The sequence below is a fragment of the Corvus brachyrhynchos genome, unplaced genomic scaffold (genome assembly GCF_000691975.1).
Source record: "Corvus brachyrhynchos isolate BGI_N302 unplaced genomic scaffold, ASM69197v1 scaffold115, whole genome shotgun sequence".
Lineage (NCBI taxonomy): Eukaryota > Metazoa > Chordata > Aves > Passeriformes > Corvidae > Corvus > Corvus brachyrhynchos.
Genome location: NW_008239553.1, coordinates 14,607,064 through 14,622,745, shown reverse-complemented (window position 1 = coordinate 14,622,745; position 15,682 = coordinate 14,607,064). Strand labels below are relative to the sequence as shown.

At 34.7% G+C, this 15,682-nt stretch overlaps 1 protein-coding gene across 18 annotated transcripts in view; it reads left to right on the top strand.

Annotated features, from left to right (window-relative positions):
• RYR3 (ryanodine receptor 3) overlaps positions 1 to 15,682 on the top strand; it is a 204,435-nt gene that overhangs the window by 101,143 nt on the left and 87,610 nt on the right. For all 18 annotated transcript variants that reach the window (XM_017741942.1, XM_017741945.1, XM_017741940.1 and 15 more), the window contains exons 34-41: positions 2,218 to 2,304; positions 2,692 to 2,918; positions 3,982 to 4,783; positions 5,285 to 5,485; positions 5,769 to 5,871; positions 9,599 to 9,736; positions 12,707 to 12,980; positions 14,715 to 14,829. In XM_017741942.1, coding sequence (XP_017597431.1) covers positions 2,218 to 2,304; positions 2,692 to 2,918; positions 3,982 to 4,783; positions 5,285 to 5,485; positions 5,769 to 5,871; positions 9,599 to 9,736; positions 12,707 to 12,980; positions 14,715 to 14,829 — 1,947 coding nt within the window. The remainder of the gene's footprint in view (positions 1 to 2,217; positions 2,305 to 2,691; positions 2,919 to 3,981; positions 4,784 to 5,284; positions 5,486 to 5,768; positions 5,872 to 9,598; positions 9,737 to 12,706; positions 12,981 to 14,714; positions 14,830 to 15,682) is intronic.

The following is a 15,682-nucleotide window of genomic DNA, read 5'->3' as shown; positions in this document are numbered from 1 at the left end:
ATCACACCCGCGGTCTGTGCATCAGCTGGAGACAGAGAGGCGAGAGGGGTTCTCTGCCTGCAGTTCCGAGATGCTTAATGGCAACACCCCAAAGGGAACAGAGGCAAGAAGAACCCAAAACTGAACGCCCACGCCGTTTTATCGAAAACTCCCAAAGGCGGGCAGAGCATCCAAAACCGATAGCCTGAGGGCTAGGGGGCAGAGGCAAGCTTGAATGACATAACAGGGGCCAATGGGAAAAGGGATGGGAGGGGGGAGAGGGCCAGTGACCAGCAGAATCTAGACAAAGGGAGAACTTTCTAGCGCAGTGTTGTAGGGAGAGACCACTTTTGAGGCAACTTGGGGGGTGGAAAGTGGACTTAGCCACTGCAACAGACAGCCTTTAGCTGTTCTTATCTTGCAAGGAGATATATGAAAAGATAGATGTAAAAGATGGATGTTACTGAATTTGGTGTAAAAAACACTTTCAGGTTTTTCCTTTATGAGTTGCAATTAATATAACCATTTTCCCGGTACTAAATTTAAAATTATCTCAGAATATACCATATTTTCTTCTCTCTTTCTTCTCTTTTTCATGGAAAAATACCTGAAGTTGTTTTAGGAAATACTTTTCCAATAAACCTGCTAGCACCTGCTCTGCTGAAAAATGGGAATACCCAGCACTATCTATAGATATAAAACAGTATATTCCAACAAGATTGTTATAATTAAGGGTGAAATATTTTTCAATTTTTGCTTATTTTGAGTAATTTAAATATTCTCTCCTTTTTTGACAGTAATGAAAATTGTATTATGTAGTTTTCATTTCCATGTCTTGAATATTTTTACAATAAAATAAGACCTTTAAAATATTATAATAAATCAAATCTTTCACTCAAATTGCCGCAAATGATTGATATTTTTCTTATCAAGGTAATTATTCTAGTCTTATGACAGTTTGCACGCACTTTTCAATTTACTTAACTGAAATAGAAGGACAATATTTGTATGCTGTTTTCATTTTAAAAGGCCTACAGTTCAACATATTTAAGAGAGGAAATGAATTTTTCTGTAGTTCTTGATCTAACTATTGAATGCCATGGTGATATTCAGAAGAAAACCTAATACATCAAGAGGAACAGAATGACTTTTTTTCTGGATTTGGGATTGTGGTTTTTTTACTTATCAAAAAGTTTGGAATGTACATACCCAGCCCTATATTATTTTGTCTATGCCCATAGTCATAGTTCTGAGAAAACTGTCTTTGATAGATTGTTGTCCTCACAAAAAGTTTGGAATGTACATACCCAGCCCTATATTATTTTGTCTATGCCCATAGTCATAGTTCTGAGAAAACTGTTTTTGATAGATTGTTGTCCTCAAAATTAGGAGTTGTATTCCTTCACAGGACAAGCACTGTAGTTGTGCTTAGGTTGTACAATGTATGTACATGATACACAAAATGCACGATGGTGTGATTGATATATTTAACTGAACTTCTGAAACTTTGACTTAATTGACTTGATGTACTTTTTTTTCAGCCACCCTGGAGCAATGAATTTTTGAAACAGTTATACTATTCTATAATTATGTTTTTAATTCTTTATTTCATGGCAGTGGTGGTGGGTAATCTTGTAGAGTATTATTCAGAATAAACTGTCTTCTTACACTGACATGCACTTTGAGTCCTATATGGGTATTGAGCTATAATGGGTAAAAAAGATAACGTAGCTGTCATAAAAATCCCAAACACAACCAGAAACTTTAAAACTGCAGCACTGTGATTCACTATGATTTTATAAGACTGAAGACAAATGGTAAGCCTGAAAATAAAGAGTTCTTTAAAAAAATTATATTATTCTACTTTTAGAGTATGGGTTAGAAAATCACTGATCTTAACAGGAAATAGGATTTGCACTATTCTTGTCACATATTGTGTTCTCACCCTCTAGAATAAGTTGTTGAATTTAGATGTTTTTGAGAAGACGCTATTCTGTGTTACCAAAGTTCTTGCTATAGGTGTTGAGAGCACATAGGACTACAGACACACCTGTCTGAAAACCTATAATATAATAATATTATAGGTAGACACTATTCAACACTTTATTTAGTAAAGTATCTAAAGTTATTTGATAATGAAGTGTAAGGTATACAGTGTTTATTTTACATCATATTTAGGTAGGAGATTATTTTTCCATTTTTAATTTTTTAAAAATTTTAATCTCATTTCACTACTAGGTTGAACCAAACACGAAGCTTTTTCCAGCAACTTTTTTACAGCCCACAAGCACTAACTTGATTCAGTTTGAACTTGGTAAATTAAAGGTAGGAAGTATTTCTATATTTTATAGAAAGAAAATCTTTATGTAAATGTGCTCTTTTAAATCTGTTTATTTCCATGCAAATTCCTGAACAGTTAAATTTGTTTAGGAAGGTTGACTCAATGGTATGACTTGTAATTTGACTTCTATGTTTACTTCTGTAAATATTGTTATTATATGCAGTTAATTGATTATCTGCATTTGTCAAAATAAACAAATATTATTTGAGGATAACACCATGAATGTTGGGGGGTTTTAATGGAATTTTTTGTTGCAATAACTTCTACCTTTCCATGGTTTCCACTACTTACAAATTATGCTTCCTTCTGGTTTTATGGGTTTATTCATAATTACATGTTACAAAAATAATTAATACACTTATTTGTTTCAGAATACCATGCCTTTATCAGCAGCAATTTTTAAAAGTGAAGAAAGAAATCCTGTTCCTCAATGTCCCCCTCGCCTTGATGTGCAAACAATTACACCTGTTTTATGGAGCCGGATGCCAAACAGCTTTCTAAGAGTAGAAACTGAGCGTGTCAGTGAACGTCATGGCTGGGTTGTGCAGTGTTTGGAACCTCTGCAGATGATGGCACTTCATATCCCAGAAGAAAACAGGTACATTTATAATGAAATGACTTCATGTGGACAAAATATACTGACAACAGATGTCTGAGTATGGATCGAACCTGCCTTATTGAATATTTAACCTATAGTTGTTGAGAATTTCTGATCTTATCTGGTATCATATCAGATATTATCCTATTTGTGAAATTTAAGTAAATACAAGAGACTGAACTTTAATGCCGTGTACCAACTTTTGCATACATAAAAGAAAGCATGACTATTTGATTTTATTTAAATTTAAATTATGAAATAGCATCTCTTAAATCTGTAGGTCTTTAAACACAGAGGTTTTTCTCAGCTTGAGGTAAACAAGTACAAAGAACATGCAAGTACTATTTTGCTAATTGTTTTTCTATAATAAAAACATGTAATCTCTTCCTGCTTCATATGGACTGAATTTACACGAATTAACTTCTTATGTTCTTATTGACAAGATCGTGCCTTTCTTTGATTTTCATTATGTTTTATCTTCAGAGTGAGGATAATAAAGATATATCCAAATATCAGATGTCATAACTAGCGAAAAACCAAACTATCAGCAAAAGTATAGAAGAAAGATCATTTAACAGTTGTACTTTTATTAGAAATTTTAAAATTTCTTTTAATGATTCAAAACTTAATTGTATTTATTGTTAATAAAACTGAATTCAAGAAAAGAGTGAAAAACACAGGGTCTTGTGGAAAAAATGAAACAGTGATCCTGAGTAAACCAGGCACTATTGAGTGACCGTAGTAATGCAAACTTTCAGCGTGCTCAATATACCTATTTTAAAAACAAGTTCCAATTTATGATAGATTCCAAAGAAGCATCTCCATCTCACATTTTGGCTTTTTTTTTCCCTATGGAGTACTAATTTTAAACAGTCTCAACAAATTATTTCCGCCATTTACTGTGTTTTAATGATGCAGATACTAAGATCAGTTAGTATCAACTTTTATATTTTATATGGTTTAAAGAGGAACTGACTGAAACGTTCAGAGATTACAAAACTTTCCTTTTCAAAGTCTTTTTTCATGGAATTGACTGGTGTTCTCTTTCTTTATTTCATAACAGATGTGTTGATATCTTGGAACTATGTGAGCAAGAAGATTTGATGATGTTTCACTACCACACTTTAAAACTCTATAGCTCAGTTAGTGCTCTAGGTAACACTAGAGTTGCTTATGCACTTTGTAGCCACGTGGATGTATCTCAGCTATTTTATACAATAGATAATCAATACTTACCTGGGCTTCTACGTTCTGGATTCTACGACTTGCTCATTAGTATTCACTTGGAGCACGCCAAGCAAGCCAAGCTCATGATGAGCAATGAATTTATCATTCCAGTTACAGATGAAACTCGAAATATTAAATTATACCCCAATGAAACAAAGAAGCATGGTTTACCTGGAGTAGGGCTTAGCACTTGTCTTAAGCCAGCCTTTAATTTTTCTACTCCATGCTTTATTGCAACCAGTGAAGATCATCAGACATCCACCCCAGAGATACCCCTGGAGATACTTAAATCCAAGGCCATAAGTATGTTAACGGAGGCAGTACAGTGTAGTGGTAGTCATATACGAGACCCTGTTGGAGGACAGGTTGCATTCCAGTTTGTTCCTGTTCTTAAACTGATAGCAACATTGCTCATAATGGGTGTTTTTGATGATGACGATGTGAAGCAGGTGTTACTCCTCATCGATCCCACTGTGTTTGGAGATCACAAGGAAGAAACAGAAGAGAGGACAGAGAAGGAAGAAGTGACACAAGTTGAAGAAAAAGCTGTAGAAGCTGGGGAGAAAGCAATCAAACAAGCAAAAGTTCCTGCAAAGGGCTTGTTGCAGACAAGATTACCAGAATCTGTTAAGCTTCAGGTGAACATTTATTATAAGTGTGTTATTTACATTCTACTCTTGATTAAAAAAAAAAAAAGTGTTTTTTGTCTATTCTCTACTAAAAAAGATTTGAAATTCTGAAGGTCTTTAATTCCACTTTGCCTTAAAACCTCAAAATTCATTAAAAAAATTGATGATGATGCCATTCTTTCTACATGTATCTACACTCAAAATAGATATGTGAATACATACTTATTTCATAAAAACTGAAGGGTTAGACCATGTGATCTTTAAAGGACCCTTCCAGCCAAACTAATGTCATTTCTAGATATTTTGAGTGCATGGAGTAAAAGATTGTGAGTGCAATATAGTATTATCAATCCGATAATGAAACTGTACAATTTTGTCACCTTTACAGTGTTAAAAATATGGGACAAATGTCTCTCATTTTTACAGTCTGATGCAGTGTATATTATGTACTCAAGTTCTTCCCCAAAATTTCTAAAACTGTTGAGATTAAGTCTATTTTCTCTATCCTAGATGTGTCATTTACTCAATTATTTTTGTGACTGTGAACTACAACATAGAGTGGAAGCAATTGTATCATTTGCAGACCGTTACGTATCAAAATTGCAGTATAACCAGAAATACAGGTACAATGAACTCATGCAAGCCTTAAACATGTCTGCTGCATTGACTGCCAAGAAGACTAAAGAATTTCGGTCTCCTCCACAAGAACAGGTAATATTAAAAAAAAAGAGATTGAATTAAACGTTAAAAAACTCTTTATGATGACAAAATAAAGTCCTGACTTCTAAACTACCATTGGCATTGCTGGAGAACCAAAATGAATTTGAAATTAAATTTATTCCATACCGCAAAATACTGAATGTCAGAATGACTGAAACTTATGTTCTAGAACTTAACCTGTGAACCAAAGTTATAAACAGGTAAAGTATGGCTATATACTAGAATATGTCTTAGGCTATTTCAGTGTTTTAACTATATTTTAAATCCCCTAAAGATTAATATGTTGCTGAATTTTCAACTGGGAGAGGATTGTCCCTGTCCAGAGGAGATTCGGGAGGAATTATATGAATTTCATGATGATCTTCTAATTCACTGTGGTGAGTGGGAAGGTTGTGATACGAGTTTTGTTTGTCTTTTTTTGGCACTTGACAGATCAGTTGAAAAATATACTAGCATGAGGGGGTTTTTTTGTTAGATGTATTACTGCCTACAAGGTGACATTACTGACAGACTTTGGTATATATTACAAAAATATGGGAAACCTGTGAGTGGAGTGGTTTTAAGTTTCACTGTTAAATCTCTATTAAATATTATCCAATAGTATTCTGTTTATATACCAGTTTTATAATTATTGGGGGGGAAAAAAATCCAAAGAAGGTTGGCTTACCTTAAAAGATTTATATAAGCACATGTATGAGTACAAGCAGATAAAATGTATTGAGGGAACACTGTTGCTGTGAAGCTGAGCCGCAGAAATTTAATAAAAACTACCAGATGTGGGGTTCTCTGCCTGCTTTAGCTTAGTTTCCTGGTGTACTGTGAGAATCAGTCATTACAAAACTCTGTTGTACTGCAAATTACAGCTTGAATTGCCCCCACTCATTGAATTTAGATTTCCTGTGCAATTTTATGTGGGTTTTTTGATGTCTATTTTTCATTAGTTTATTGACTTTATTGAGATCTTAGTCTAATTCAGACAAACATGGAATTATTAACATTAATAATCTGAGTCATCTAATTATTACCGTTCATTCCCACTAATTATGCAGTTTAAAACAGAAATAAAAAAACTTTTCCCATCTACCTACTTGGTAGCTATATTCATAGTTACTCTTCCAGGATATTGCTTAGTCCTATGGTTGTTGACATCCATCTTATCCAAGAAGATCTCCAACATCATTACAGTGAGTTGACAACATCTCAGTCTCTTCCCCAGGAAGAGCAAAATATTCCTAATGGTTAGTTCTTTCTTGTCCACCTTTTTGCTTGAGGTCATTATCAAATGTTTACCAATACAGTCTGATAAATCTTTTTTTGCTGGTAATCCGTAAACCCAGTGTTACCTGGTTCATGGAATTGTACTGTTTTAATGACCTGTAATTAAGTTACTGTTTTCTGTTTGTAGGCATGGTGCCTCATAAACCATTCTGTGCTTGTATTGTTAAGGCTTCTGCTGTTGTTTTGCACTGCTATATCTGAGTACCCTCTTAGAATCTCCAGTAAGCTGTGATTTCATGATAAGCCAGTTATAATTTTTCAACTACCTTGGTCTTAGCTTCAGCTAAAGATGAGTAGGTATGCAGGTATCTAAGTTGGGCTCCATCAATTTACTTCTGAGGTTGTTGTATAAGACAGTATTAGAAGTTCTTAAAATCAAAACTTGTATCTGTAAGGCAGAAATTTAGTTGGTTTAACATTATTTAGTTTTCACAATCCTGTTAATTGTTATCATCCTTGCTTTTAAGTGCTTACCAAAAACTCTTTCTTTCATTCCATCAATTTTCTTCCAAGTGTTTAAGTGAATGGTTAGTATCCTCCTATTTACTCCTCTTTATTACATCTATTATAATAAGTGATTGCAGCCATCTTGATTGTTCAGTCACTTAGCCCTTGATCTGACCTCTGGTTTTCAAAGATAATGCCCATTTGTCAGCACAGAGTACTCTGAGACTCCAGAATAGAGATTATGAAAGACCTAAAACTTACTTGGAAATGTCTTAACTCCACAATCAATTAAGTTTAGCTTGAAATCTTGTGGCTGGTATGATCATTGAGTTAGTTTAGCTCCTGATCACTCTTCATATTTCATGAGGTGAAACACTAGTTATTGTATGCGTTGAGATTTTTCTTTTTAGGGATGTACTTTTATTATTTGTTTACTACATTACAAATGTGTATTTTGAATGAGAGTTCAAGATAGAGAAAGTGCTGTCTCATGATTAAAATAGTTGAAAGATCCTCTGGATTCTAAGCAAAACCATGTTCATTACTTTGTACAGATTTATCAGAGGTGGTCGCTGTGGATAAATGCTCCTCATTATGTGTGTCCTGACTTGGTCCTGAAAATCAGTACTAAGCAATCACAGCTGCAGATTAAATGAATAGGAGTTCTCCTTGGAATGTTTAATCAGCTTTTTAGTACTAAGTATACTTTGCCTTCTAAGTGGAAAACTATGTATGCAATCAAGTAATTAAAGGCTTCTTCATATGAATATAAGCAAATAGTTACTCAGGCAGTCTTAATCCTAGCACATCCTAACTGTGAGCAGTTAATTTTGCTGGCATAATAGTGGTCCTCTATCATATTTTTTTATGTGCATTTTATTAGTTATAAAAAAACCAAACAAACTTACAACACATTTTGTAGTGTATTATCAAATTGACACTTATCTGGGTTGAAACCATCTGTACCTGTGCACAGACCTCTGCCACTTGAAGGAAGCAATTAGCCAGTAGCAACATGAGGTGGTCAGCTTCTAGATGGATTGCAACTGTAAGAGGATGCAGAATGAACAATTAATGATATGGAGCAGTGAATGAGACCCCATCTTCAGGAGTCACAGACCTCATGTACGCCAGTCCAACACTGTCTTAACTCATCATTCCAGGGCATTTCTTCTTGTCTGTCCATTTCAGCTTCTCAAGAGTTCTCCTCCTAGTCTGTCTCCCATGTGTCCAGGGCCTAGCTTTTATTTCTGTGCCAGATAGTTTCTTCCTTTAATCTCCTTGTCTGCTTTCTCTTTCATTACTAGTGATATGTTCTTACTTTTTTTCCTTTCTTATTTCTTAGCTTTACATTTTGCCAAGCCAGTCTCACTTACCCAATTTCTTAAATTCCATATTTACTCTCCAATTTCAATTTTTACTTCGTTCATTCCCTCCCACTGCCTTTGAATTTTATCCCTTAGTCACTCCTAGTCATAATTTCCACTCACCCTTTGTAGCTGCCAGCAGCAAAGTTTCTCCAACTTGATACCACGACTGTTCTATTTTCTTTCTTAGTTAATTTTTTAATACCAGTTTTAGCCACCGCAGTTTATTCTTTTCCCCTCTGCTTCAGGTTGTGGCTCTAGTATCCTGTCTGAAAAACTTTTCCTTTTCTCAATTTCTCTTTGACAAGCAAAGTGCAAAAGCTTACATTTCAGCTTGGCACAATTAGCTCTGATCTGAAGGAAGCCTGCTTAGCTGTTCTTTGCTTCTGCACGTAACACGTGTTGTCTGATGATCACTAAGAGGTGGGAGAGACTTTGAATGGTTGTGAAGCAGCGTAGTGAACTGAACTATATTAAACTACCTGGTAAAACAACACCCCATCTTATTGTATACATTTTCATGAAAAGCATGTATTATCCACATAATCTCTGAACGAGATCTCTCACAGCTTTAAATTCAGTTAATATATTTGTTTAGGGTGGCTAAATATCTCAACTGAAAAATTGTACTGTATTGTAAGATACAACCATACACTTCTTTCTTTAGCTTATATTCTGCAATATGAAACAAAGGATCACATATTTAATCAAATATGACTGTGAGTCATATTTAATTGCCATAGTAGACTCTTAGAAAAGTACCACCTCTTTGGTCGTAATAGTGAAAAATGAATACTACAAATCTGGATATAAGAAGTATGTGTACTGAAATGAACATCATTTGAGGGGTGCTACTGGTTCTACATGTTAAAACTGCTGGCCTTACTACTTCTTTTTTCCTATATGAAATTTGCTGGTTAAAAAAAATATTTCTACAGATATTTTAATATTTAAATATTTAGGGACTTCACAGATAGAGTTTTGTTTATAATCAGTTTTATTTTCCGCTAAGGTATTCCACTAGAAGAAGAGGAAGAGGAAGAGGAAGATTCCTCCTTGACTGGCAAACTCCGTTCATTAATGTACAAAATCAAAGGTCCACCAAAAGCAGAAAAATTGGAACCTAAGGAAGAAGAAGAGAAAGCTCCTAGTAAGTTTTCTTTCCAGATAAATACTTTAATGATGCAAGCGTTAAAGTTTTACAGTCAACAGGAATGTATTTTCTCAAAAAATTTTATAAGGGACTAAAGAAGGAGACTACCAGTTTGATATTCTTCTGCCTCTTAGAACTATTATTCTGCATACTGAACACCTCAGATGCACTTTTAAACAAGAAGCTAAAATGAGTGGAAGATTTTGGATCCAAATCATTAAATGTGGGGCTGAAAATTTACATATTCTTTATAAAGAACTTTAAAAGGCTGATTATGGTACAATAACCTAGACTCAAGCATTCTAAACTTGGGAAGATTTCATTTTTGTGGTCTGTTTTTTTAATGTAAAATTATTCTTTAGAGCTTATGTCCACTTCCATCTATTAACTGTTCTTAGGCTACATATACACACAAATATAGACATGCACATAAACCCCCAAAACACTTGTAATCACAGACTTCTTATTCTGAGCGGTATTTCTGTACATATACCTTCCCATACTCTCTTCCATAGCACGCAAGGGGTGTTCATGGTCTATACAGGTGAGATTGGTTCTGCCCTTGCAATTCCTCAACCATCTGCATAAGCTTTTTGTTGAGCTCCTTTGAACAACTCACCTGACTTTCACTGCTGCTGTGCTCACATGCCACGTGAGAACTCACCCCAGTGGGGCTGATATGGGGTATGAATCTCACAAACTTTGTCTTTGCTATTTTAGGGTTAACCCATGTTTATGGGTTTTCAAACCTTAGAAGTGACTAGGGATAAGGGTGAGGAATAAGCAAGGTGCAAAGCTGAATTCCTCCAGGTCTTCCTTTAGAATATGTTTTGTCTGAGGTTTCTTACCGCCTTACTGAAACAAGATTGGGATTATAGCTCTAAATTTCTGTGACACCATCCAGATATCATGTGCAGGATTCTCCAAGGGACTTGAGGTTGGTCTTCCAACCAATGATGGAGTCTCCTCTTTTTTTCCCTAGTTGCTCAGTTTGGCAATAGGCCCATGTACAGACGTGGAATGCTTAATTTATTTCAGGCTTAACAATTTCATCAGCAGTTGTGTTGAGATTAGACAGTGAAGTTATTTTATAACTCATGACACCTCTTACATGATCTGCTTGCTCTGGAAAGCACCTTAGAGTGTTTGTCCTGGTCTGAAAGCATCTTTCCGTCTGTTAAGCTCAGTACTGTGTTGTAAGTACATTAAATCTTACAACAATCTGATATGCTGCATGAAACAGGGCTTCATTCTTCAGTGACTCATCTGTTAGCATCTGCTCTCTCTTTAATGGTAGCAGGACCTACTCAGCATCTGGAAGTATCATTTCTTCTCCAGGTATCACGTGGATTCTATTGTCATGAATCAGGAAATATTCACTCCTAAAGCCTCAGGGCACATGGTGTTAGGTCCTTGGAAGAGAGCAGTTCATTTATTTCATGTACCAGAGCTTAGAGTCATGAGAAATGTTGATTGGACAAACAATCCTTCAGTGTCTATTTTTCTAGAAATTTCAGATAACTTCTCCTTGGAGTGATGCATATTACAAATATGCACATGGATTAAGTCACTCAAAGCATGATGAAAAATTATACAAATATATACTTGACTGTAGCCGGAGACTGTGAGATTTTTAGTCAATATGTGCACTTCCCCTTTACACATCAAGAAATTTGGAATTTGGAGATTAAAGGAAATGAGTGTCTGAGGTACCCCCAATCCTCTTATGTCCATGAAGAGGCGTGGTGGTGGGCATGATGTGTACCTCCTTCCAAGGTTAAAATCTCTGGCCTTGAGTGTCTTGGCCTTGGTCGTACATACTCAGAGTGTGAATATTCGTAAGAAGGAACTACTTACTACAGATAAATCTTCCTTTCCTCTAAGTATATGTTCATTTCTAATCACAAACAAACTTTTACCCAAGGGAGGAATGCCACCAATTTCAACATAGTATTAATGATTAATCAGTAAATTTTGAATTTAAAACCAACTTAAAACTCTGAAAATAAACACATAGAAGCAATGAATTATTGTTAATAATGATTATAGGACTTTTGTTACTATCAAGTCAAAATTGAAATGAGGCATGACATGCTACTAAGAGTAGGGCTATCTCTGTGACGTACAGAATTTGTTACCACAGATTGAAAGCCTAATTATTGAACAGAACCTCAGAATTAGTGATGGGTTTGCATAAATACAACATTAAGTAAACTAAGAAAGTGTTAGCAAGGGAAGGAATAGTGTAGACACAAATCCCAATGCATCTACATTTAGTGGATAAACACTTTAGTGATCAAAAGTCAGAGGGAGCTGGTTTTGCCATTGGAAGAATTTTGGGGAAGTCAGGGGGTATGTTTACTGGTAATAGAAGAAAGAAACTTGTCTAGTTTTAAGAGGGAAGATGATTTTTCCTGTTTTACCTGTTATCAAGCATGAACATTTGTTGGAACAAGGAGTGGAACATGTGTCTAGTTTTCAGGTAAATTTCCTAAACTTTGGGCTCAGCAAAATTGTTTTCAGCATCACTGAATGTGCAATGTCTACAATAGAAGTGCTTCAATCAATATTTATTGTGTAGTTCCAAACAATACAATGTTTTTAGAAAGAGCATTCCCAAGTGACAGTGACTTGATATAGAAACGGGGGATAAATTAAAAGTCTAATGCAAGATTTAATTTACAAGGGTGCTTCTCAGAGTCATGGTCAACTAAAAGATGTTCATTGTCAACAGTGCTGATATGGACTTGAACCCTAAGTAGATGTTTATTGTTTTCTATCTCTCAAGAACATTGCACTTATCTTGAAAGATCTGAAAGTTGCTTTTCCAATTTAAAAATCCTATTCAGTCTGCTTGTGGTTTTTTGCAACTGCCTTGTTGTCTACTCTTACGTATTTTATTATATTACATGTTTTTGACATTTTCTGTTGGAAGAGCTAGTAACATTTAATGTATTTTGTTTTTAGCTACACTGAAAGAGCTCATATCACAGACAATGGTGCGCTGGTCCCAGGAAGATCAGATCCAAGATCCTGAATTAGTTCGGATTATGTACAGCCTCCTTCGTAGGCAATATGACAGCATTGGTGAGCTACTGCAAGCCCTGAGGAAAGCATACACTATTAGTGCTACCTCTGTGAAGGATACCATTAATCTGCTTGCAGCACTGGGCCAGATTCGCTCACTTCTCAGTGTGAGGATGGGAAAAGAGGAGGAATTGCTAATGATTAATGGATTAGGGTATGGAATTAACAGAATTTTATTTTTAAGTGGGTGTGAAGCTTTTGGTTTATATTAGTAAATCCTATAATTTTTGATCCTAAATTAAAATTAATGCTGTACTGAAGTGTAAGTATGTACCAGAGATTTACACTTTCACATATATTTCCAAGGTGGCTCCAAATGACCTCTGTAACAGTATCAAAAGGGTCAAAGTTTCTGTGCGCTAAGGTATTATCTACAGAAAATAGACTTATTTTACTGCAGTTAAGCCTGATGCTTAAACCCTCATCAAAGTACATGTTTTAGCAGCTCTGGAGAAAAAGATCACTAAAATTTTTGCTGGTGTTTATCTATACTGCATTTTTCCCAAAATTAAAGCCCATCTTATATTTCACACATGAGTGAATAAACTTTCTGGTGTCTTTTCAATTGGGAATTCGGAAGAAATTTCCTTTATATAGCACATGATGATGTGAGAATATTTTCTGCATCTTTGCTATAAAATTACCTCTGTAAGCAGCAGTATTATGGTGCATGCCTGAATGTCTTTTACTCCTCTCATGTGACTAAATGCTGGTCAGACCATTTAATGTTAGAAGGAAAAAAAATGACAGAAAATTAATTACTTCAGTTAAAATGGTGCATTTAGAAAGAGAGAAAACTATAGTATTGTTACCTGAGAACTGTATTTATTTTTATTTCTTCAGTAATATTAAGCAATTTCTCTCCTTTTCAAGAATTGTAAGAAAGTTCCATTATTCTTACTATTTCAATGTAAAAATTGTACTGCTTTTTGTAAAAATTGCGAAGACTAATCTGTTCATTTGAATTGATCAAGTCATAGCAATGACTCATTAGGCAGTGTGTGACAGTATTACCCAATTTGTCCCTGATGCTGAGTTTGTAAATTGGCTGAGAATTATATGAGGGATAAAGGATAAATTTTGCCTAAACATGGTATGTATATAAGCACCTTCCAAGAAGTGCTGTATTGAGAGTCATCCATTCTCAGTTTTCTGTGTTTCTTTAGAGCAGGCATGATGCCTGTTACTTGCCATGTTTTTTTAAACAGGTTGTCCTAAAATGTTAGAAATCCCTGGCTTCTACTGACATCTGATGCCTGGATTATTTTGAAACACACAAATTGTGTTCTGGATTATGAAACCAATACAGCAGATTCTAGAAAATGTTGAAAGAATGGTGGGGAGAATGAAAAAGTTAAAATAGTCCTTCATAATGGACCCATATGACACTTCTGACAGAATTTGGAGATATTGATGAAATGCATGTAACAGATAGCCTTAAATATTAAGTCTATTTATTGTCTTTACTTTGTGAACTGAGGAAATTAAGGGGTTACTGAAGAAATATAATTGATTATATATCAAGCAGATTCTTGATCCCTGTTCTCAATTTAAAAGCTAACAAAACATATTCTTTTCCACTTAGATCACCACAGAATAATTTTTTTTATTTAAACAGAACAGATGGTAGGAGCAATTTTGAGATGAAGAATTGCCATCTCTAAATAATTTGGAGGTTAATATTCTTATTATGAAGAATCAATTAGAGAATTGACAGCATATTGAAATGTGAAGCATATTGTTTTCAGGTGTTTTTGTATTATGCTGAATTCTAAGAATTTAAAATTATGTTAATACAATGAATGCATACTTCTGAAATCTCAGTGCATTGACTTAAGTGAATTTGAGGTTTCTTAAAAACAAATTGTTGTCTTTTCTTCCATTTTAGGGATATAATGAACAATAAGGTGTTTTATCAGCATCCTAACTTAATGAGAGTCTTAGGCATGCATGAGACTGTTATGGATGTGATGGTAAATGTGCTTGGAGGAGATCAATCTCAGGTAATTTCATCACAACTTGTTATATGTTTTGCATTTTGAACCTCTCCAAAAATATATTAGGATGTTTAAGAAGTGAACAAAAATATATTCCATGTAAGCTAGATTTTGCTCGTCCAAATTAAAATATTCATTAATGAAAAAAGTAGAATATTTTTTATAGTACTAGGGGGGAAAGCCCAGTAGTCTAGGACATGATTTTTAAAACTTGAGATGTTATAGGCGTTTTATTTCTCTTTTAATAGCATTGTAAAATGTTTTGTTCTTAAATTAAATACATCCTTTAACTGCCTTTATTGGAGGTGTAGCTCTGCTAGGAAAATTTACCTCTTCATTTTAGATGAAGTGTTACTACCAATAAATTATAACAAGAGACTAACAACAGTTTAAATTTTAATGCTCAAATTCATGTACTTGAATTGAGCAAAAAATTTTCTTGCAGTGTTGTGTTCTCCCTTTTCTTAGTGTTATGCTTGAATATATATGTGTTATTTTAAAGGCAGAGTGGTATAAATTTTGAGAAGCCTCACTGAAAATTTTCGCTCCTGAAGAAAGCGAGAAGTGAAGCGCACGTATTTTCTTTCTTCCCTTTGCTTGTGCCTGATATTTTTATCCTGTTGCCTCCATCCCAAAAAGAGGCATCTCTTCTGATCTCAGTAGTGCTTATCTAAATTCCTTTTGCCTGGCAACTCATTCTTCTTATGTATTTGGAACAATTTTTAGCCCAACATACTACCTTTTGCTTATATTTTCTCTGTCCTTCAATTTTTCATAACTTGATTGTCTTCTATGTGAAGCTGCACCACTCTTTCTTTGCCTCTATGGTCATTTAACTCATATAATTCTCTTAAATCCT